Source organism: Lepidochelys olivacea, assembly GCF_965140295.1.
Source record: "Lepidochelys olivacea isolate rLepOli2 genome assembly, chromosome: 21".
NCBI lineage: Eukaryota > Metazoa > Chordata > Testudines > Cheloniidae > Lepidochelys > Lepidochelys olivacea.
The window spans coordinates 2,340,842-2,365,178 of NC_140431.1; the positions used below are offsets into that span (position 1 = coordinate 2,340,842).

The 24,337-nt window shown below is 48.9% G+C and overlaps 1 protein-coding gene across 1 annotated transcript in view; it reads right to left on the reverse strand.

The window, feature by feature from the left end:
• WNT2B (Wnt family member 2B) overlaps positions 1 to 24,337 on the reverse strand; it is a 42,991-nt gene that overhangs the window by 15,972 nt on the left and 2,682 nt on the right. Inside the window, exon 3 of the mRNA XM_084610985.1 lies at positions 2,904 to 3,124. Within this exon, the coding sequence (XP_084467111.1) occupies positions 2,904 to 3,124 (221 nt within the window). The remainder of the gene's footprint in view (positions 1 to 2,903; positions 3,125 to 24,337) is intronic.

Sequence of the window (24,337 nt, forward strand, 5' to 3'; positions counted from 1 at the left end):
CTTTTTAACGGGAAGTTTCTAGTGCGACTGGTAGCCTGAAAACCTGGCCCCCATAGGCTCATAGGCAGGTGGAAAACAGACCTCAGCATTCACTATTTTTAATCCTGTTTTTTAAAGTAATCTCTGGATATTTGGGAACCAGAGTCCTGATCTGTGTAAGCGCTGAATTGGCTGTGCTACCTGTGGCCAGGGAGTGAGGACCAGAAGCACTAGGTCAGATGACTGGTCTGTGGGGTCAGTACCCTTCCTCCCTAGCTCGCTCTCTAGAGCAGAGCAATGGCTGCACAGAGTGCTGAGAGAGAATGGTCTGTCTAGTTCAGCAGCCAATGCTGTAGGCTTCAGAGAAGGATGCAGTCCTGCTGCTGACACATGGCAATTACCTTCTGATTTATGGTACAGTGCACCTGTTGCCCCTCCTTGTCCCTACATCTTGGGGTGGAGGGTCACTTCAGTGCCAGGCCTATGGCCCACTCCTCTGGGACCCAAAGCTGTGGTTGTCCTGAGATCTAATTGCTCTCTGTCTTGGCTTCCCTGTCATGTAGGGAGACAGCAAGTTCCCATGTGAGCAGCTGACTCCTGGCCAGCCCTACTCTCCAAATATTTGTATATCCCATTACTGTTTACATACATGCCTGTTCTTCAGAAGTGTCTCCTTCCCCCACCCCCTTCTGTCCCAGAACAGTGATAGGCTCCTGTTACTGCCTGATTAACTTAGAGAATAGTCATGCTTCCAAGGAAGTAACCCAGTCTGTCACACATGGCAGCCGAGCCACAGAGAAACAAGGGCAGAAGAAGAGGTTCCTAAGCGATTCTTGAGTGCTGGCACAATAGGAACTCTAAGCTGCCGGCTTTACAAGGGCACCTAGCTGATGGATAGCGGGGGCAAGGGAAGCGGGGGTTGGCTGTACTGTAGGGCTGGGGAAGAGGATATTGTCTGGGAAGGCTCTGGGGCTCTGCTTTTTGGGGGTACTTTAGCCTCTGGGTATAGCAGGGGTCTGGGATTAGGAAGGTGTGGGAGGGACTGATAGCTTGTGCAGTAGCAATGGACACAGGGCATGTCCCCCAGACTCCAGAAAGGCGTTAATATGCCTTCACCTTGTCCGAATCCCTCTTCAGCTGGGCATTGCTCCAGGAGGTGTAATCCCTACCACACTGCTCTGGATGCCCCTGCTGGAACAGAAGGGGCATGGCGTGTTGGGAGCTGGGCTCTTTTGCATGTCTGGCCATAAGTGTCCCTTTGGAAGCTGAGCACACGAAATCTGGTGCCAATGACATGGGACTTGCCCTAGGTTCCCCCAGGGAGTTGATGGTAGAGCAAGAATGAACCCAGCTGCCCTGAATCCTGGTGCAATGCCTCAAGCACAAAGCCATCCTCTTTTCCAGGGTGGGTGCTGCACTGCTGGGGATTTCTTCCTGGATACATAGGAAGAATCCTGTCCTGGCTGCATTCCAGAGCTGGCTGCAATGAACCCTAGCACAGCATGGTTAGAGACACAACTGTCCCCTGGATGGGTGTGAGCGATGGCTCCCATCAAGTCACCCAACTAAGGGCACCGGGCATCTGGCTTCCTACTGATGGGCAGAAGCTTGCTGAGTTCACATCAGGTCTGGCAGGACAGTGGTTGAAGCAGGGCTAGGAAGATGAGTCCAGCGGTGGTGGTGGAGTCCAGCAGGCCAAGTTGCAGGGTTCTGGGGTGCTCAGAACCCTGTGCAAGTGAGATGGGAACTGGCTGCTCTTTTAAGACAGGAGGTGAAGGCCACAAGCTGCAGGGGTGAGTCTGGGAGGGAAGGGGCTCGAGACTGTCAGATGGGATGTGTGGCAAGGTAAGCCCCTGGCATAGGGTGCCTTGACTTTCCGTGAGGTTAAGTTGTGAGGGAAGGAGCCAGGGATCCTCAGTGAAAGCAGATCTTTGGGATCCCCTTGGACCTATGTGCTTGTGAAGTAACTCTTTCCTTTGTTAGCCACCCTTTCTCCTCTTCCCTGCCTGTTATGCCTTTGGGCCCTGAGCAACCAGTGTGCTACGGTGGTCCCATTACATCACGCTGGTACAAGAAAGGGGTGTGTCTAAAGTTACCTAGCCTCTCTGTGCCTGCTATGAATGGACTGTGGTGGAAATGCCAGTTGGGCCCTGGGCTTCCTGGGTTGCTGCATCATAGCTTTATCCCAATGTGCCATGCAACAGCGCTGTGCAATCTGACTCTCTGGCCTTTCTAGGATTACATCCTCGCCCTGCTTTGGATGGGGAGAAACCAACAGTCAAATGACTAGGAGCATCAATGTCAGATCCTCTAGCAACCCTTTCCCCTCCCTGTGGGTTCTCAACTTCCAGCCTCGCCTTCAGATACTCCATGACTCAGAGATATGAAAGAACTTAAATGCAGAGCGCCTCCTAAATCTAGAGGGAGGGACTAGCTAGTTTTCTTTTCCTTCCAGTGTGTTATACAAGGTCTTTATAGATCCTAGTTAATAATCTTCTCTGCAAATGCTCCTTTCCTCTGTCAAACAGAAATTGTCCACCCTCTTCCTGTATCTGGGGCTATGTCCGGGTTTCTCTCTGCCACTGTATGCAGAGTAGAGCAAGTCAGTCTTTCAATCAACATTCAGTTTTGCTGGAAAAACCCAATCTGGTTCTTGATTGGAAAAATGTAAACACAACATTTGAAAATTGTTTTTTGGTTAAAACATGCTCTTCAGTTTCATGCTTTGGTCAAAAACCCCAGAGAAATTGTAGAGGGGAAACATCTGTTTAAGAGTTCTTCAAAATTTCCTACAAAAAATAACTGGCATTTTTCAATCAACTCTCCAAATTCCCTCCCATAGACAAATTGCATCCAGGCTGGAGCTGGGCAGTAATTTACCCAGGGCCAGGCTCAGTGGGAAAGGCAAAGCTGACAGCACTTACTGCGTAGCATGACTCTCCCGAAGACGGTGTGGTCTCTGTCCAGCGTGCTGCAGTTCCAGCGGTGATGCCGGAACTGGTGTTGGCATTCCCGGATCCACTCCTTCGCTCCCTCCCCGACCGACTGCATGGTATCGGGGTACCTCTGGCAGAGTTGCCGTTGCTTGTTGACTAATCCAGGGATGTTATCGCAGATCACTCTTGCCCCCAGTGCCCCGATGTACCTGTAGAAAGAGAACACGCTGTGAAAAATCAGCACAGTGCAGGCACTTTATTGTGTTCAGGGAGTGGGGTCCCATGGCTTAGAGCAGGGGGGACTTGAAGTCAGGACTCCAGGGTTCTATTCTAAGCTTTGGGAGGGGAATGAGGGTTGGTGTATTAAAAACCAGGAGTCTGGACTCTTGCTTCAGCTCTGGCCCTGGGAGGGAAGAGGGGTCTACTGGCAAAGAGGGTGGGGCAGAACTGGAAGTCAGGTGTTCTGGGTTCTGTTCCTTGCACTGCCATTCACTCTGTATGATTTGCTCACACCGTGGTAAGCTTGGTGTGCCCCAGTTCCTCTCCTTGTGCTGAGTGTTGGATTATGCACTGGGAAGGCAACCGGCTGCTTCAGCCTCCCCAGCCTTCCTCCCCTCCCTGCATGCCAGAAGCCATTCTGGGAGGGACTGTTTTGCCTCCTACTGGTGAAGCTGGTATAGACACTTGACTTACGATGACTGCTTTGGGAGAACATAAGCCCCGGTTTTCCCCATCAGCAGGATGGCACAAAGGAACCATGACAGAGGGATGGTGGGTGGAATATGCTTCTGCAGCAAGGCTTGGCTGGGGGTGTGAGCACAAAGGTGGTGATTCTCTCCCCTGCCCCCCAGTTTCACGCCTCTGCTGCACACTTGCATCTCTTCCTACCTGGCTGCTTATTAAAGGTCTAATTTTTGCCATTTAAGAGTCGTGCACTCAACGCAGAAGGGATTCAATCTTTATTTCCAGTGGCGTGAGCTTAGCCCTGTTGTCTGATGCCAGGATGGGGAAAACGGCCTACAAGGATCTGTGTTTTGCTGACAAGCAGACCCTTCTCCTTCGGAGGCAGCGCTCCACTCATTGTTCTTTATGGGGAGACCTGGAGCGCTCTGCTTGGATTTGTATCAAATTCCCAGTGCTGTGATTAAACCAGACTGGCAGGGTGTAGGGATGTTGCAGTGTTGAGCCATCAGGGACTCTGTGTCTAACAAAACCCTGAGCTGCACCAAGCCCAGAATGGGAGGAGGGGAGCTGTGTGCTCGACCTGAATTATTGCTGTAGGAAGCAAAGAAACCTGGGGAGCAGGTTCTCCTTCTGAGATGCTGAAGTCAGGTGCGTGAGGGAGGCAGTAGCTTTCAAAAGTGACATTGTCTGTGAAAGCCTGCTGAACTTTCAGCTCAGGGGATAAGTTACTGCGGTGGCAGCTGATGGAACTGGCTGATATGCAAAACCCTCTAGCCCTGCCTGTCCTTCCTGCCACATGAATCCAGCTCTGCTGGCGGCTGCAGGATTTGATCAAGTAGCTCTTTCCAGCTCAGAGCAGTGGGGCAAACACATGAACCAGCATGGGCAGGACTTGATTACCATTAATTCATTTCTGCTCTGCGGCCCCTTGGGAGCCTAATCGAGGAGCAGGCCCCTCTTGTGCTAGGTACTGTACAGTCAAGCTAGAAAAGGGACAGTCCCTGCCCCAGAGAGCATGACCCACAGGGCTGACTGGAAGCAACAGCTGGATGAAGCAGACATGCAGCACAGCGGTGGGTTGAGAGGCAGTGACATCAGAACAAACAGCATTCAGGGGTCTCAGCTGGCCACATGGAATACGGTAGAAGCCCTGCAGTGTATCTTGGGGGTAACAGTGACCCTGGGCTCTAGAGATCCCAATTTTTGCCCCATTCTTTTGTGACACATTCAGGGGGTGGAGGGATCTGCCCTCAATAGCCACTGACAGTCTCTCCCCCTTTTTTCCTGCATATGGAAGCACATCCCAGAAATCAGCAGGGCAGCCCAGCCCCCTACTGCCAATCAATAGAAGAATCAAGACCAGTGGGTAAGAACCACAAAAAGCATTAAAATTGCTTTGTCTGCTCAGACTCAGGTCCATCTAGACCAGCCTCCTCTCTGCCAGGAGCCAGGACCAGCTGCCTCGGAGGAAGGGGAAAGAATCCTGCACTAGCAGTGATAGTGATGACCTGCCCCTGAGGAATGTGTCTTCCCCTCACCCCCGATTAGCTAGAGGCTGACTCCTGGCCCAAAGCAGGGGTGTTTATCCCTTCCAAAACACTTGGGTTTTAAAACCCTGACTGCTGCTGTTCTGGATGTTCTCCATCCACTGGCAGCCCCGGCTCGTCTGTAGTGGCAAACGTGCCTTTGCCAAACAAGCATGGTGTGTCCTCGGTCGCCTGTGTCAGTATGCTCAACTCCCCTTCAGCGCCAGACTTCTCTGCTGACTCTAAAGCAACACAGACAACAGAGTTGGGTGGAGAATTTTCCAGATCTAGCCAAAAGCCCTGCCTAGGTCCTTTGTTTACCCCAGCCAGAAAGCAGCTGATACTTTGTGCTTGGGAATGGGCTTTGCCACATACCACTGAGCTGCATTGCTGGCTGGAAGAGGAGAGCTTGGGGTGGGAGTCAGATTTTTTTCAAGCCTGTAGGCTGGAAATAAGACCCTCCCTTTAATAATAAAAGCAATAAATGTGGGTAATATTTCACTGTTTCTCTCTGGCCGTGCTCTATATCTGTCTCAGATAGCTGGCAGCCCCAGGAAAGCCCTGTGACTACAGAAAGGGAGCAAAGGCTTCCCCTCCCACCACCACCTTTTAAAAATATTTTGTTTAAATGCTGGCAGAAACACAAGGTCATCTCAGGCTGGAGCTGTGGATAATACACTCCGCTCCCTGTGGCTCCGCAAGCCAGGGCTGTGCTGGCCAAGGCACATGATTTTCGCAAGCCTGCTCATCAACCTTTCATCAGGCAGCAGCAGGGCAGGGGAGGTGGGGAGAGCCAACAGCAGCTCACCAAGTGATCACTACCAGGGGCTGGAGGCCAGTAACCGCTCCCTTGTGCTTTGCTCTAAAGGGAGGATGGGTTATCGCGGCTGCCTGGGGTGCAAGCTGGGTTCAGTCCAGCCTGCTCTGGGAGTGTTGCACTGAGTGCAGGGGCGCACACAGGAAGTGGGGTTTTCCCCTCCCACGTTTCCTCAGCAGGCAAGGGCACAGCTGGGAACTCAGAGCTGAGTGGTGTGCTCTGCTCAGGTGCCCACCTGCAGGCTGGCCTGTTGCTGCTGATCGACCGATATGGCTTAAGGGTGACTTTCTGTGTGCTGCTAGCGTGGGCCAGAGCCCAGTGGCAAGAAGCCATCGCATGGATGTGCAGCAGCATGTGGCAGGGCTGGCTGGTTCTGCAAAGCCAGGGCAGGGCTCTCTGCTCCCAAAGCCCCTTGTTCCCCAGAACTTCAAAGGAAACTGAGGCTCCTCCCCAAAGCAGGGAAATGGGGCAGGAGGAAGATGGTGACTCCTGGGTGAGTCTGGCTCACCAGAGTGCCTGCTAGCTCAGCCTGCTGGGGGCGGCGGGAGAGACCATGTGGAGCCTGGCTTGGCTCTGGGGTCCACCAGGAGAGATGCTGCTTGTGGGCTAAGAGAGCCACTGTCTGCTCTGAGCTGGGAGGGTTCTGCTTAGGGGCCGAACCACAGTCTTGTAACTGAGAGGTTCTTCCCGCTTCTGGGCTGCAGTGGGGGGCTCTGTGGCTGTTGGATTATGTGATCAGTGTGGGCTGCTGAGGGCTCTGAGACTAGTGATACGTGTGTCCCCAAGAGAGATGGGGGAGGATGGAGAGGTCAGGTCTGGTGTCTGCATCTTTTTCATCTCTCTGGGACCAGTGGCCATGGCTGAGGCCAGTGCTGGAGTCTCAAGAGAGAGACTGGGGGGTTGGCTGCAGCAGTTGGAGAACAGATGCTCAGTCTCCATGGGCATGGGAAGAGGTGCCCAGAGAAGGAGGCATTACTAAGCAAGGCATGAGAATATTCCTACTGCCTTCCTCCCAACTCCCCTAGGAGAACCTCACCAAAGCACTAGGGGCTCTGGAAGATGCCCCAGGACTTGGATGCTCCCCACTCGCACCAGTCTAAGCTGGCAATGGCTTCGCTGATGTCCCCAGAGTGATGCAGGTTGAAGTGGGTGTAAGCAAGAGGCAAATGGGGGCTGCTGGCTTGAAGACAACACTGTGAGCTGACAAAGGAGATGCTTTCATAGCAGGAAGCCATATCACTAATGGCAACTGACTAACTTATCCCCGCAGGAAGATTTGGTCACGTAGAATCCTCTGAGCAAGATAAACACCGGGCACTCCCTTTCTCATGCTGTGAGAATTATTTCTGCTCTCCTCAGCTCTGCTGCCAAATAGCCAGATCACAGCAAATATTATTGGAAGGAGAAAGTGGGATGAGAGAACAGAGTAGGGTCACTGATTTCTTCATTTTTCCATGATACACCTTGCCAGCATGTCTGGCTCCCAGAGCTCCCTTTCCATGCTGTGTGAGAGCGCTATTTGCAGCTGTCCACAATCTGGAAGAAAGACAATGGTTTGATTTTTCTTTGCTGTCCTGCACCTCATGGTCATGTACACCTGTGCAAAGCAGGTGTACAATGCTACACAAGGAAGAGGTTGGGTTTGGTTGGGTTTTTTTGATGCACCTAATTTCCCCAGGTGCCAGTGACTACACAAGGTGCAGAGACAATGGAGAATCAAGCCCTGTATTCCAATGGCACCATGCAAAATTCTGTGATTTCAAAGTTTTTGGTTTTGGTCCATTTCAGAATGGAAATTCTTCAAAATTTCCCAGAAAACACAATTGCTGGGGGGACGGGAATTGTTTTGGGCTGATAAAATCAAAATGTTCCACTCATAACCCCAATTATTAAAAAATGGAACCAAGTCATTTTGAAACAGAAACCTGGAGCCTTCCTTTCAGAGAACGTGGAGATGGGACACTGATCTTACCAAAATGCTCTGTTTGGTTTGTAAAAGAGAATTTGTCTGACTCCTTTCAATGCCGTGTTTTGATAAATCTGCGTTTCTGATGGACCCCTCTGCCCCAATGAACCATCAGCCACCTCAGCTTGCAGTTGCCACTAGGCAGCCATGGAATTGGGGGATGGAAGGCAAAGGGAGGGAAGCAGAATGGTCCCAGCACGTGGAGATGGCCCAGGCAGGCTCTTCTGGCATGATCACCTTTGAATGGGGAAGGGAGGTGAGAAGGAGCAAGGGGTGTGGGAGCAGGGAAGACAGGTGGGTGTGGAGGAGAGATGTTGTCCAGGTGATCAGAGCAATGTCAGAGGCTATGGGGAGAAGCACATATGGGGATGGGCTGATGTGTGAGGGTGTTGAGGTCTCTCAGCCAGGAGCAAGGCTGAGCAGTTCCTAGCCCCTGTGGAAAGAACCAGGGAACCAGTGACAAGCCACAGAGGGAAGCAGGTGCCAGGGGAGGGAGACTATTTTAGCTGCTGAATATTGGAGAGGGAGAGTTGAGGGGAGCATGCAGGAGGCCAGGTGAGTAGGGTGAGCCAGTGGAGAGCTGGGCAGGGGGAACTAGGGGAAGCATTGCCTTTCTGCAAAATGGGCACAAGGATACCTCACTGCCTGCCCCCCAGTCAGTATAGAGCTAAGTCTTACTATGGATGGTAATTTCTGCCAGTGTCTCTTCCATCCCCAGGGATAGTGGAAAGGGAGCACAGCTACACCCAGTTTCACAGGCACTAATCTTGGGATGTTGCTCTTTCTCTCAAGTTTTGCTAAATAGGAGACCTACTTTGTGTAATGTTAAGTCTGTGACTCCTGCAACCGTGTCATTTGACATGCTCATAGTCTCATGTCCCCTCTAGTGGCTGGTCGCATGGAGGGTAAGAGCCCAGCTGCTGCCAGCTAAAGGAGTTAGTAGTTTAGCTCAGGTAGAGGTCAGGGTTGATGCTCTGCATGTGCAACACCTGGTGGTGACATATCACTACTGTATGGCCTCAGTGCTTCTCTTTACAAATAGCACACAGGAGACCTGTTAGAGCAGCATCCAAACCTCCCATTTCTACAGAGCTCAGATCCCACCACTGCCAGGAGATGGCTGTGAGCCTCAAGGAGGATCATGGGAGATGCCAGGCTAATGTTGATTCCTACTCTCAGAGCTTCCACCTTCTGTTTGTTACTCTTTCCTTCAGGAGCAATTGGATAAGACACTCTAAGAGCATTGGCAATCTGAGTGCTAACTCCAGAGCTGAGCTTGCTCTACACACGGGCAAGTGGCTTTGAGAGCTGGAGATGTCAAGGAGGTAAAGTGGTTCTGACCTTCTGCTACTATTTTTCCCATGGGTAAATTTCTTACAAGCAAATCCAAATATGCAGTTGACGTGGGCTCTCTCAATTGCTTCTGAGAGCAGGCTCCTCCAGTGCAGAGGGAGAACAGAAGAGAACTGTCACATGTTGGCTTCCAGTTGTTTTTCTTGTTCTAAGAATCTGCTGACTTCTATCCTTATAAACAAGGAGAACCCTAAATTGCTTCTAAGATAAACACACAAACTGGAGGCAGACGCATCTGTTTACTCAACAGTATACATTTCCTTTTAACCCCCTACCAGCGGGTGTTCCTGTGTGGAGCGCACTCCAGTTCTTGAAAAATTCCCATGAGGGCTCATGTTCTCAGAAGGCTGCTGGCACTAGGTTGGGTCATCCAAGAGAGATTTGAATCCTTCATCACATCCCTGTTCTCCTACTGCTACAGCTATGAAATAAGGTCCTCAGGGTTATGGGCTTTCCTGCCCTCATCGCTTCTCCTGAGGTTCTACGTTCAATTGCCCTGTGGATTAAGGGAGGAAAGACCAGTGTATTGCATGCAGGAATGGCTGCTGAGGTTTCCTGGGAGATGCAGCTCCCTGAATAAAGTTAGCTACAATGATCGAAGCATTCTTCTGTCAGCCTAGCTGTCTACAGTGGGGGTTAGGTCAGCATAGCTATGTCAGTGTTGTGTGGGGTGTTTCACACCTCTGATGTATCTGTGAAACAAGCAGCATCCTGAAAGCGCTAGGGTGACACCAAACAGCAGAGAGGAATTGGCTTATGGCTTCCTTCTCCAGCAAGATGCGTTCCTGTTACATACCTCCACAATCTGCCATGACCAGTCCCCAGGCTGACTGGAATGTTCTGGGAGCTGTGGCTGTGACTTGGGAGAGGTTTTGACACCCATCATTCTACTTATTCACCAGGCAGTTGTTCTTTCTCACTACTTCCTGCTGTTTGTCCTGCCCCACTTTCATTGTATTTCATGAACTGGAGCTTTGCTCCAGGACAGAACTTGTCCCTGAGATCCCCTGATCCTTGTTTCTAACATGGGAACAAATTTGCCATGCCATCTGGGTGGCTGCAGTGACCGCTGTAGTCTTGGGGGTGCTGGGGAGGTCAGGACAGACAGCACACTTGTATACAGGATTTAGAACTGGTTATAAGCTGTCTCCAAACCAGACCGTGCACTTTGAGCTCCCAGTGCATACACACCCCCAAGGACTTGGCAAACACCCCATCAGCTCTTCTACCAGCTACCTATGGCTCCATCCTGCCCCTTCTCTTTTGCACGTGAGACTGCAGCCAGTTCTCAGGGCATGTGAGACTATCAAGCCCCAGTCAAGGGAACAGCTGACCCCATTTATAGACCAGGCTCAGGTAAACTTCCTGTGTTTAAATGCCACAACTTCTCTGGGCCTGAATTAGAAATGAAACATTTTGTTCTCGGAGTTCTTTTGTAATGGGGACTTGGACAGCCCTTGCTTCTCATTCTGCAAAGGCCAGCAGCAATGAGCCCTATGCTACCCTCAGCTGTACCAGCCACGTCCCAGCCACCCTCTGTAGAGGCAGGACAAGGTCTCCCCATCTCTGGGTTGAAGTGGGACTTGTGGTGCTGAGGCCATGGGGGAGCTGCTGTATACAAGGAATCGGGTTTCAAGCAGACCCAGCATGCTGGGGCCATGAGCAAATATACCAAATATTCCAAAGAACTGGGAATATTTGCTGTGAAATAAATTTAACTTTTGCCACATGAATGGATTTGAAAAGCCTGCATCCATTAACTTGCCTCACTGATATCTAGCAATAGGCATGTGGCTAGGAGGGTTATGAGACCCTGGTAAAAAATCACCAGAAAAACCTTTTTGTTCTAACACTGAACAAGGAACTTGGTAGCAATTGGGAGAATTGGCGACTCTTCCTCTGCAGTAGTGCAGAATCTTTTCCCCACCTCCCCCGGCAATGGCTTTTTGCTACAGGCTTACAGAAATGGCACATGGCTCCCCAGGGAGAGTGCAGGTAAATTAGCAAAGTCTGCCTGCTGGGCTTAAAAGAAACCATTCTCCAGAATGCTGACAATTTTAGAATCTTCATGCCCCTTCTCCCTCCACGACTTGCTTTCGCCTAAGTGCGTGAACTGCTTCTGTATCACGCAGCCTGATTTATAGCCCTGCTTATACAGACGGACAACAAGCCTTAAGATGGCCAGCTGGGTTTGACCCTAGTTGCTCCCAATTAGAGCCGCATATTCTCCTGTTCCCTAGGAAAGTGCCTCCATTATCTGTGTCTGTCTAAAGCCTCCCTGGGAGGAAAGCAGGGGCTTCTGCACTAGCGTGTTTATAGCACCCGTGTGCGGCTCAGGAGGAGTGCCGCCCTGGCATGGTGAGGGGTGTCCACTGGAGAAATGGAGGCACAGGTTCAGGGCTGCAAGGCAGCAGCTACTGCCTTTGTTTCATAGGGGAGGGGGGCTACTCAAAGGGTTGGGGGGGAGGGGGCAGAGCTGCCAAGGGAGAAGGGGGAGTTCAGCTTAGTCTCCCCTTAGACATAACCCAGAGGACATCCCAGCGTTTACTGTTTAAAAATCAAATCCGCTCCCAAAATACCACTGACTTGGCCGTAGGGCCGCACTGAAAGCTGCTTGTAGCAATGGCCTGCAGAGTCTGGGCCTGCCCCTCTTCCTCAGCTCAAGCCTGGGGGCACAGGGCTCATTACAAGTGAAACAATCCCCTCTGCACCAACAAAAAGGAAAACAATTTAATTGTGTTAATTAGTGTAAAAAAACAAACCCAAAAACCTAAGGTGGGTCACAATTTTCCTACAGATAACCGCAGCCCCAATAGTCTGGGTAAAGAAGGCAAATTCTCTCTTCCCCAATGGCCAGTTCAGTCTAGTCTGGGAGGACTTATGGATTTCCCCACTAATGCTGAGCTCTCGCATAGCAGCATCCATGAGTAGTGCTTTCTACCATCTCCACTTGGCTAGGAAACTCCACCCCATCCTGCCAGACACTGACCTGGTCTCAGTTATTCTGGCTTTTTGTTACCTCTCAGCTGAATTACTGCAATGGTGTACATGGGCATGAGGCCTCTGGCATGTAGGAAACTCCAACTAGTATAGAACATGGCCTTGAGTCTCCTCAGCAACACAGGCTTCCATGAGCACATCACACCTGTCCTCTGCTCTCTGCCCTGCCTTCATATGGAATACTGGATCAAGTTCAAGGTTTGGTTTTTATCTTCAAAATGCTCCATGGCCTGGGCCCAGGAGATCAAAAAGACTATCTAAAGCTCTGGGACAAAGCCCATGGTAATCACCTACACTCCTCTGGGACAGTGAAACTTGCAACAAGGGAGAAACTTTTCAGTGTGAAACACAACTTCTTGTGGCCTGGTCCAAGGCTGGGGAATAAAACCCCTCCAGGAGCTAAGGGCTATCAGAAACCTCAGCACTCCAAGTGCATTGGCATGCTTTTTTCACCTTCCCTTCGCTAACAAACACAGCAACAGGTGTGTAGATATAAATAGGACACCCCCTACCAGAGCAAGGCACTCCATGGCACATGCTTCTCCCCTTGGAGAGAACAAACAACGTGACAGATGTTAGGCATCAGGCGTAATGCATGGCTGGAAGATGCTTTGGTGCTCTGGTGACGAGTATAAAATCCTGACTAGAACAGCCCTGCAGAGGCTCTGTCTGTTGCTGCCAGTCAGCAGAGCATCTCACTGTCTGAAAATAATTAAGTTTGTCCCCTGACTCATCACGGGAAACTTCTGCTTTTCTGGTGCTCTGGTGGAAATGCTTGGGCTCTTACTTCATGGCAATTGTAAAGGGCTTTAATAAAATCAAGGCGGCTCTGGGGTGAAAAGAACGGTCATGTTTATGGGACAGGCTGCTAGTTTGAAAGCAAAAATATTTCCTCTTCCTAGTTTGGTGTGGGGATTGAATCACTGCTAGAATACCAACATGACATGAGCTGCTCCTCTGGAATATCGGAGATTCTCCTTCTCTAACACAAGCCATGTGCTCTGAGCATGCAGGGAAACTGTCCAGGCCTCCCCACGACTGACCTTGCAACAGTCAAGGTCATTATTCAGGGCTCTGGTAGTGATCTGATGGGAGCAGAGAGCGAGAATAATAGGAACCTCTGCCTGCCTTTAGGATCCACATAGCCTAATGCTCAGAAGCACAGGTTTTCGTGGGGGTGGGAAAATTGGAACATTTTGTGGCAGTATTGATGTCTTTGATTTTAGATGGGAGAAAGTTGAAAGGAATCATTTTGGCTTTTACTTTATTTTGCTAATGTCTGTTTTTATAGAGACTCGTATGCTAAATATTCATTTAATATTATGAATGCATTTCACATAATGTTTTGACATTACCGATTGAAACATTTGAGGTAAACATGTTTCACATGTTTTTCATTATTTCCAAAGCATAATATTTTTGCAATTTGTTTCACAACAAATGTCAATTTTGAAGGGTCAGGATTTGCCCTGGGAAAGTAATTCCATTTTACAACCAGCATTATAGCATTTAGGGTTGCACCAGTTCAATGGAAGGTGCTGTTTTTGAACTGATTTAACTTGGTTTAAATTACTTAAATAGGGTGAACGAGATTTAAATCAAATTAAGGGTGTCCACATGGATTTGCACTAGTAAAACTAAGCTGGCTTTTAAACTCCTCTGCAGTTAACCGATGCACCTCTGATTATAGGCAAGGCCTCAGACCCCCTGACTTCAGCTCAGACACAAAGGGTGCACAGGCTGTCGGCTCCGGCATGGACAGAGCCAAGGCAGAAGGTGCTAGCTCTACTTCTCAGTAGTGCATGGAGAGGTCATGACTAGACGCCAGGATAAGATTTGCTCTTCCTGCAGCTGCTTTCATCCCAAGAGCTCCCCAGGCATCTTGCAGACGATCCACAATCACCCAGATTGAACAGTGTGCACAGCAGGGCAGTCAGGAGGGGATATTTTGACCAAGGAAAGCAGAGTAAAGCCTAACTCTGAAAATATCCATGTCGGAGCTGCTCCAAAGCCTGCTGAAGTCTGTAGGAGACTTTAGATTGACTCCTTTGGAGCAGGCGCTTAGGGCAAACTGGGCTTTAAGACCTGCTCTGAAAGGTCCAGCACAGAACGATGGAGTGGGTGGTGCCTTCACACTGAAGTATCTGGCACTCAACTTTCCTATACTCCCTTAAGACAGTTTGGAAGCTCTGAATTCCCTTGTACCCCTTCAGTATAGTCACCTCTTAGTCACAAGCTGCAGCTTTGGCAGCTGCAGGTAGACTGGATCAAGCAAAGAAATGCTGGCAGCCTTGTCCTGTGGCTCTCTGCAGAGCTGTCTTCACAGGCTCAGAGCTTGACAAGGCTTTGTTAAAAGCAGCCAATCCATTGTTCTTGGCCCATGCATCAGACACTCTTCCCCCATTCAATACCCTGCTCTGGCTGTTGGATGCCTGTCCTATGTCATGCTCCCACCTATTCTTACTCAGGCTAGTAGGCTCAGCATCATTTGGAAGAAATGCTAAGCATGTAATCCCTCTGCTGCTAAGCAAATGGTGCCATCAGAACCTCTTCAATTGAGTTATAACCTCAGTCAAACATGACTTGAGCACAGGATATCTTAGCTGCTGGGGGAATGGATCAGAGCTGGATTCTTTAAAGGCTTAATTCTGATCTCTGGCATATGGGCTGCTGCCAGCTGTATATTGGGCAACATACAAGGGCGTATTCTAGGATTCTATTCTGGAAGGGACAGGAGTAAGGGCAGGAGCAGGGGAGGTTTTGCCCTGCTGTAATCTCTTCTGTGGAGGGAAGAGACTGGGGTCTCCAGGCCCTCAACACAGCACACAGACTGTAAAGTAGGCCACAAATCCATAAGTGACAGGTTGATCCTGAAGCCTCCAAAGTCCTGACAGCTGTGTACCTAGCTTCCAGATTTTGTTCTCATTCTCTGCCTCTTCTCCAAGACTGGCAGTGTTACAATGGTTTTTGTGAGGGGGGACATTCTGCCCTCCCGGATGTGGGGGAGAGTGCAAATACCCACTGGAGTGAAGGGCTCTGGACCCCCCCTTAGAGGGTACACTGTACCTTGCAGAATCAGGCCATAGGAAGTAGTCTAGGGCCACAAATTCACTTCATATAGCAGACCCCCAGGCTGCCACTGGGCATCACTTCAGGTGGTGCTGGGCTGGAAAAGATTTCCTCGTGTAGAGAGGAAACCTCTACATCTCATCTCTGACCTTTCCAGCTCCCCTGTGGATTCCCCCTTGGTTCTCAGTTGCTTTAATATCCAGTGCTCCCATGCATGCCACATTTAGATGGACCTGCAGCAGGGTTCCCAGGTTCTGCATCCACTTAGTTTAAACATGAGCAAGATGCTCAGCACAGTGGCATTAGCTAGTTTAATATTCCATTTATTTCACGCTGTCCCTGTGGTTTCCATTTTCAGTGTGCCACTGACTCTTGCAACTTATCACAGAGAATCATAGACTTGGAGGGCCAATCCTCCTGTGCACTGAACCCTGGCCTAGCATGGTGCTCTCCACTCCAGGAAGTGGGTGCTGGTGACTCAGTAGATGGGGCTCTTCCCATTGAATCATTATTGAACCTGTGCATCAGTATGGTGCTGGAGGACACTGGAGACTGAAGAGGTCTGTTTAGGTGAGATGTAAAATGGAGATCCTGGTCACTTTTGATTGCTAAAGAGCCCATGATGGGTTTTTTACAAAAGCAGGGGGCAAATTCCAAACAGGATGACTGTTCCCTGGGCCGGTTTCACATGGATACTGTGTTTTTTTCCTTTCCTGGCCCTGGCTACTGTGGGTACAGAATTTCTAGCTGACTGCAAAGCACTTTAGGATTCATTCATGGAGTCTAAGGCCAGAAGGGACTAGTATGATCAGCTGTCTGACCTCAAGGTGCTATATATGTGAAAGATATTACTTTGTTTGTTATAAATCCTTAATATTTTATTAAGCTGTACTAGGAGTGGAGCCATCCTGGCCTGTTACAATTGTTAACACCTTGGAATGATTAACAGCCCTAATTTCCTTCCTTAGAGCCACTGCTCTGCATATTGAAAATGCTGGTCTCACTTGAATAACTGCACAGCGTTATGCTGTTAAATTTCCCAACCCCATTTAATTTGTGTGGTTTTTTCCATTATTTGCTCTCTGGTCACTTTCTAAATTTTGTTTCCCCAGCCTTGTGGCTGATTCCTGATCAAAGCCCCCATTCCATGACCTTACAGCCCTAATGCCTGTGGTATCAAAATGCGGTTACTACAGATATTGTTTCATAAACAAGCGTCTTGAAACTACTGGTCTCTGGATCTGAAGAATCAAACAGCCTGCCCCCAAGAACTGGCCAATGGCCTAGTGACACCCCATGTTGGTTGTGTGGGTGTGCTGTGGTGCCTGGAACCACAACTGAGCTTGGAGCTCTGTGCTCAGTGGGGTACAAACCTGTAGTAAGAGATAATGTCGTCCCCAAAGAGGCACAGAGATCAGATGGGCACAGAGGCGAAGGGACTTATCACAGCAGGTCAATGGCTAAGCTAGAAAATAGAAGCCAGGTCTCCTGAGTGTTGGGCCAAGGAATATTCTTGTATTGAAGAGAAGACACAAATGTGGTCTTAGAAAGCAGTAGGGAATGGAAACAACCTCCCTTATAATGAAATCTAGCTCAGTACAGGCTGAAAGTTGTTACAAAGGGTAGATCAGTATCTCTCCCATTTGATAGATGGGAAGCAAATACACTGAGGAACCTGTTTATTCCGAGGTGCTGAGCACCTGCATCTCCCATCAACTTCAACTGGAGCTGAGGGTGCTCAGTATTCCTGAGCCCTGGCTTCAGTGTGACTTGCACAAGCTTATACGATGAACCAATGCTGGAACCGGAGCTAGAAGCCAGGGCTTGCGAGTTCCTAGCCACTACAGTGTTTACACTGCTCAAGAGCTTGGATAATGGCCTTTGGTAGCTCTAAAAGAGAGGATGGTCTGTGGTTCCAGCACTGGGCTGGGACTTAAATCTGGGGTGGATTCCTGGCTCTCTCAGCCTCCTCGTGCGACCTTGGACAAGTCACTTAGTCTCTGTGCCTCAGTTCCCCATCTGCAAAATGAGGAGAATAGTTCTCCCATCCAGTCTTGTGTATTTGGATTGTAAACTCTTCAGGGCAGAGACCTTTTCCTGTGTCTGGACAGAGCCTAGCACTGGAGGCACTGCTGCAGTGACTATTAATAATGGGTTGTAGATTTGTAAGAGCAACAGATGAGTTCCCCCCCACACCCTTCTTTTTCTTCAGTGAAATACCATCTAGGTAAAGGTTCCTCTGAAGAATGAACCAAGAAATACAATTAGAGCCGATTGTGTGCAATGACTGAACCCATTTGTTGCAATAGGTTCCCACCAACGCACACTGGAACTACTCCACAGGCCAGAGTTCATTTTTAGCTGGGTTTGCCTTAAAAACAACAAAACCACTTATTTTTCAAAAAAGCCATTGTTGGATAGCAAGCATTAGAGCACTTCAGCATAAAGATGTCCTGGTTTGTGACCCCCAATTGCTATAATTCAGGAGTGATGTGTATGTGCTTCCTTTTATCTGGAGAGTCCATTTCCTAGGAACCTGCCTGTTGCACCCTCCTTCCCCTACTCAGCCATGCGGGATGAGACTGGGTAGAAAGGAATGGCTCTGTAGTTTGCTGCAGGTGTTGTGGAAGAGAGAAGCAAACCACAGTGCACTCTGCTTAAGGCAGAGCTATGTAGAGAGCTGCTGGGACAGCTGCTATCTTGGCAGATGCACTGGAGATTTAACCAGGGACCTCCAAGCTACAAGCATAATCTGCTACAGTGTGGGCCAGAGCTGTCTGGGGGGGCTGTAACAGATCCTTTGCCAATCAGCATAGAGGGAACCCTTGAATATACCCTCGCTAGAGGGCTACACTGACTGTAAGAATCAGTTTTAAGGTTGACTTTATGCCAATGACTTGTTTCTTCTGAATGTCTGACTGGACTGCCTGTCTTGGGTACTGCCAGTCTGTCCCAGGAATGATCTTTGGGATGCATCTTCATGGGGATTTAAACAGAATTCCATTGTGAATATGACTGGTGCTAGTACAGGATCTCCCTTATTGTATCTGTGGTTTTAAAGGAACCCAAGTGGCCCCTCGTATCCCATGAGCTTCTGAGCCAGGGAATGAGCTTGCTTGTTTTATCTCTAAGGAGTTTGATGCCTCACATCTGTTCTGGTGCCAGACGAAATTAAATATTTGTAATTTCCGAGGATTGTGGTTAGCATTAAACAAGTTAGCTAAGGAGGATTGTGTGGCTTTGAGTTTATAGGGGGCTGGGGCATGTGTGTGAGGGTTGGGTGTCTGAGGGAGAGGGGGGCACATGTTTGTGTACATTCTTCTTTAACCAAACCTTTATTTTAAAATGACTTTCCACACTCCAGTAACCAAGCTCTCAACAGCGAGTAAACTCTACTAAGTTATACACCACGTTTGTTTGTTGCATAGTTTATATAGACAAGCAACATTTGTCTAATCTGCCCCAAATCTTTCGAAAGAAATTTGAGGCTCATTGTGGGGCCTGATCTTCTTCATACAGTAGTCCCACTATCATGTATAGGATTAAGCACTGCAGTAAGGTTTTGCAAGGTGAGCTGTATCCCAGAGCAGAGACTGGGAGCAACTGGGCTTCCCCAGTCCTGGAGTCATTTTGTATATGAAGCTGGCTTCCTTACACTAGTGCACACTCATGGGCAAATGTGACTTAGAGATTTTTCCCCTCAGTACTCCTTTTTCAATTTCAGTGATCAGCTGGTATTGGGTTGCAAGTAACACTTTATAGTTTGGAGGCTTTCTACATGAGTCTTTGTACATGACTTTCTTTCTTCCTGCTGTTGCTAGTTAACACAATATACTGTGATGCTTGAACTGCACTGGGTAACACAAACCCAGATGTGATGGCACCACAAACTTTCACAGCTCTTTGAGAACTGAGTGAGCCCATGTCATAATTTGAACTTGAGCTTCTGTGGTAGTGTAAATAATAAATATTCAGAGCTACAAGCTTTGAACAAACACTGTTTTCAACTAACAAAGTTTGCCAATTCCTGGAGCTTTGGTGAAGCAATGTGGGCCTGCCTGATGTCACTGAAAATCCATAATTTGCTGTTTAGGTGAAGCATTTGGTTGATATTTCCTTTCTATGCACTGTTGGCTGAACTGAGCCGGTTCCTTCAATTAAACTCCTTTAGAAGTTGACTGGGAAAAGGAGATGCATTTCCTCTAGGGCACAAGCATATTGTGTCAATCCCTAAAGGGTTTTGGCAATAATAAAAATGAGTGATGATGCACCACCAGAAGTATTTACTGTAATATCAATAGCACAAAAGATGTGCTTGCAACCCTATCTAGATCACAAGGAAGATAGCATTCAAAGAAAAGCTGGCCAGAACACTTTCTGTGAAGTCATTTCATCTAAATATACTGAAATATTTCAAGGAGATACAATGGTTTCAACAAAGTTTTCATCAGGAATGTCTGAGGTCCAAGGCTCCACAGGTCTCTGGTCAGATGTGACCAGAGACCTGAACTGTGAACACCTGAGCATTTCAGACCCAAACCAGCAATTTTCACATAACTGTTGCAAAAAACATTTGAAAGGTTTTCTTTGTATTTCAGTGTGGAACAAAAACAACTGTGGAAACCTCAATGTTGCGCAACAGAATTCTTTCCCCAGCTAGCGTGGAGTTAATGCCACTACCCACACAGGGTTTTATCACCTGAAGGCCCTTCCTGGTTCTGCAAAACCCCATCCCTAGAGCTAAAAAAAAACCTGCCAGCCAAGGGGGTCATCTTGAGAGCATGGGAGATAGCTCTTAAGAGCTAGATGGAGCTTCCCCAGAACACATGCTACACTGAAGTATTTACTCCTATCAATTGGAAAAGGGGGAGAGACCTTCAATTGTAGACCTTCAGAGATCAGATACCATGGTGATGGGGGTGCCCATAAGAATCTGGATACACAACTTAGCTGTTATCTGTCACTAAAATGGAAAGGTCCACACCTGCCATCTCCTGGGAATCCCTTAGAATTCCCAGTATCTGAGTGACAGCTCAACAGCTCTAAAAGTCCAACTTTTAAAATATTTTTAATGTGAATTTAGTGGTGGTAGAAGGTGCTGAATTGTCAGAACAGGAGCCAGGAGATCTCTTTAGTTCCGGAACTGGGAGAGCAGCAGGCCAGTAACTAGAATATCTAACAGACTGTAAGCTCTTGGGAGCAGGTTTGGTATTTTCTCACTTTCTGTAAAGTGCTATATAAATACCAACTATGGCCACACCTTGCTCTGATTGAAGATGTTGGGGAATTCCATCCCCCTTCAGTCTAGCAAGAGAGGCAGGAGGGAAGGGAGTCTGGGCACAAAGGCTAGACCCGCATCTAAATCTGTAGCTTCCAAGGGTGCAGCATTCAGGGTGCTAGCAGCTATGGGTATGACTTCACTGCAGTGTTTACCTAGGTCTGGACACCTGGATGTGGGTTCCTGAGTTACCCATGGCTGCCTGAGAGCATCCAACTACAATGCTGTGCTCGGATCAGACCTGTGTAGCCATGCAGGTGCTAAGATTTCTGGAGCCTCATCCCAGGGGTCAGCCCAAGTTTGGAAGCTGGTCTGAATCTGAATTTGCCTGAAGCTCAGAGGGTTTGGATCAGGAACTCCCTCAAGGGAAGAATTCCCTCCACTGCAGGAATCTGGGTGAAATTCTGACCTGTGCTATGCAGGCGGTCAGACTAATGGTCCATTCAGTCCTTATTATCTATGGATCTATAAGAAGTACAATTCCATGCTGCAGAACGGCCTGGAATTCAGCACTGGAGGAGTTAGCTTGGTTCACCCAGAACAGGTCCTACTCTTGCTATGTTCTCACTAGACACTGGAGACACTGATGTCAGACATCTGCAGTCTCCAAACTATTGGGAGATGTAAGATTGATCTGCTCCTTGGCACTGATCACATCTATCTCCCTGTTCCCCATGCCCTTGTGATCAAAATGGCAGTTACATTTACAGTGTGAGGAGGAGGGGTATAAACCCTCTGACCAAACATTATTTTCTAACCAGCAGAGTGGAGACAGGATTATATTGTGAGAGAGCAGGAATGGTGGAGTGTGAGCTCAGAGGCATGATCTGCATCTTCTGGTATGTTTGCACAGAACCTAGAAATCTTCATAAAATCTAAAGATTAGAGCTGGTCAAAACCTATCCGTTGAATATTTTTAAACAGAAAATGGCCTTTTTCTTAAATGAAAACTTCCATAGAAAATTTGTTCCCTTTTGAAAGGTCAGTGTTTCATCATAAACCTAAGAAACAAATGGGTCCTTTTATTTCTCCCTGTTTCTTTGCTTTTCCTCCTCTGTCAGCTGCACAAAAGGAAAAAGTAGGGGAGGCAGCAGGAGGAAAACAAAGTAAATGTTTTTGGTTGAAAAAATGGAAGAAAAGTTGCAGGATTTTTTTGGTGGGGGCGGACACAACAAATCTTTCTAAACTTCCCATGAAAAATAAATGGCCTCTTCCTACCAGTTCAGTTAAGATAGAAAACACCAGCTGGGACTAGCCAGTACTCATTACTACTTACTCCAAATGCTGTTAGCTGGCCCATGGAGGTCTCTTCCAGTCCCTTTCTCCCAGACACACAATCCTTTAACCAGCCCTCCCTTCTCCCTCCTCCTTGGTAAGGAGCTGGAATATTTCAGCTCCCCTTCTCTTCCCTGAGCCTTTTGCTTCCTCAGCAACTCATGCATCAGAAACACAACATTCCAAGAGGAGAATGATCTGTTCTCACCTGCCCTAAAGGTGGGGGCAGATGCCATAGATAGTGGTGGCCCCAGGCCAGTGCCTGGATCAACCTGTTACGCATGGCTAGTGATGCACATTTGCTGTCCCAGTCACTTCAGTTCCACATGGGCTGAAGGTGCCGTACGAGTCCATCTTTGGGTATTGCTGGGAACAGCGTTCTTCCTTTCCGTTTGTTTGTATTACGCTTGTGGTCAGAGCCCCCTTGCGCGGGGCGCTCTTTCATGCAGTCCACCTCTTGTGTCTAATGTCACCACTTCTTCCCCTTTACTAAACTCTGGGATATGAGCTCAGTGCCCATCCCCCTTCGCCTCTCCCCTCTTACCAGTTGCTGAAGCAGTCCAGCTGCCCTCAGGGTACCACTATGGAGCTGGTCTCTGAGATTATGCCAGTGAAAATGCAATTGTCCTCACCCACACAGCAAGAACGACTCTCTTCCTGGCTGGAGAGCACGTGGATGGCACCTGCCCCTCAAGGAGCTATTGCTGCAGAGAATTAAGCAGGGGGAGAAGACAAGCTCTTCGCTGTCATGTTTGGTTCTTTCACTCCCAGTTTTTAGCAAAGCCAGAAAGTGGCTACTAAATCCATGTTGGGTGAGGGCCCTTTGCAGGCTGGACTGCACTGAAAGCTTCCCTCTATCTGAGCAGCAGCTGACACCGATTCAGTCTTAGCATCACTGTAATGTTAAAGAGCCACACGTGCCTTCTGGAAAACCTCACATTCTCCACTTCCCTGGTCACTCTTGCTCTCGTTTCTGTCCACTTATTTCTGAGGGAATTCACAAGGAAGGAGACTAGGACTAGAAGACTGACTGGCTCCTGTTGCTTTATCCCTACAAGAGTTTTCTCTGACCTCATTCTCGAGTTGTCACAGAGATGATTGACAGAGGTTTACCTATTTCAAAGTTCTCTTGTTCCTGATGATTCCTTCTTGAAAGAGCAAAGCTCCTGTCTTGATTCAAATGTCCCAGAAAATAAACTAGCCCAGAGCCATTCAGACAGTAGGACTTCTGCATGGCAGAGTGTAAAGGAGAGGCATTCCATCTGTCTTCTGGTATAAAAGCTACCCTCTAGTGAAGTGACTGACCGCTCAAGAGCGGGATTCAAGCTGCAGTTTTCAAAGGACCCTTTGAAATGTTGTGGGTGCCTAAACGCCGTGGGTTCCTTTGACAAGCCCCAGCCCAAGAATGTAGTGGGTTAAATTGCTCTTCCTGGTCTCTGACATGGGCATCTCTCCCATGATACCCCAGGGCTGGCACTGATTTTTTGCTGCTTAAGGGGGTTGTTTTTTTTTATGTCTGAGCTGAGAGGTTTTTGCAAACACAGTGGTGTGTTGGCCAAAAAGACTTTCAAATGCTTTGGGGGCTCTGGGGCAGGGAGGGGACTTTATGGCTGAAATGCAATTTGGAGAGGGTTTCATCTCACTTCAGGCAGAATCTGCGGGTGCTGGGGTCGCGATGGGGCATTACAAACTCCTAAAATACACCTGGGGCCAGATTTTCAAGCGGTCTCCCTCTGCCCCCACCCGTGAGAGTAATAAGGAATTTCCCACCTTTCTCCAGGGAAGCAGAGACTCTGCCCAGAGCTGCAGTACGAAAAGCCGCGATGCCATGTTCGCTTCACTTTGCTTTCCTAAAAAACTTGGTCCTGGCGACTCCAAAGCACAGAGCCAGGCCCTCGCTAACACGCTCTGATTCTTAATACGGGCCACCTGTCCGACCCAAGGCTGGGTCAGCTGCATTCACAGATCTTTCAGAGCCGGGGATTAGCAAAACCTGAGACAGCTCATTGAACTTCGCTGGCTAAGGGCGTGACCCGAGAGGAGCTGAACCAGTCCTGGCTCCCACTGACTTCACCGCTCCCGGTCAGGTCCTAAAACCGTTACCCTGAGCAAGGGCCTTCAATCCCCGGTCTCAAGGACATTGACGAGACGAACAGACCTGCCCTGGAGTGCAGCCAAGGCTGGTAGCAGCAAAACCTGACGGGGGCTTCTGAAGGGAAACTGGGTTTGATCTCGGTCTGGCTGGGCTTTCTTCCTTGAAGCCGAACTTGAAAGGCGGTGTATGGAGCAGCAGGGAGACTGAAGCCCCAGAGATCCGTATCCGCGGCACCAGAGGCCCTAGGATGATCCGAAAGCTCCGCTCCGTAAAGCCCCCCAGGTGAGCCTTCTCCAAAGGACACCCGCGTGGGTTACCGACCCGCCTCTTGGCCGCTGCAGAATTCAGCCATGACCCGC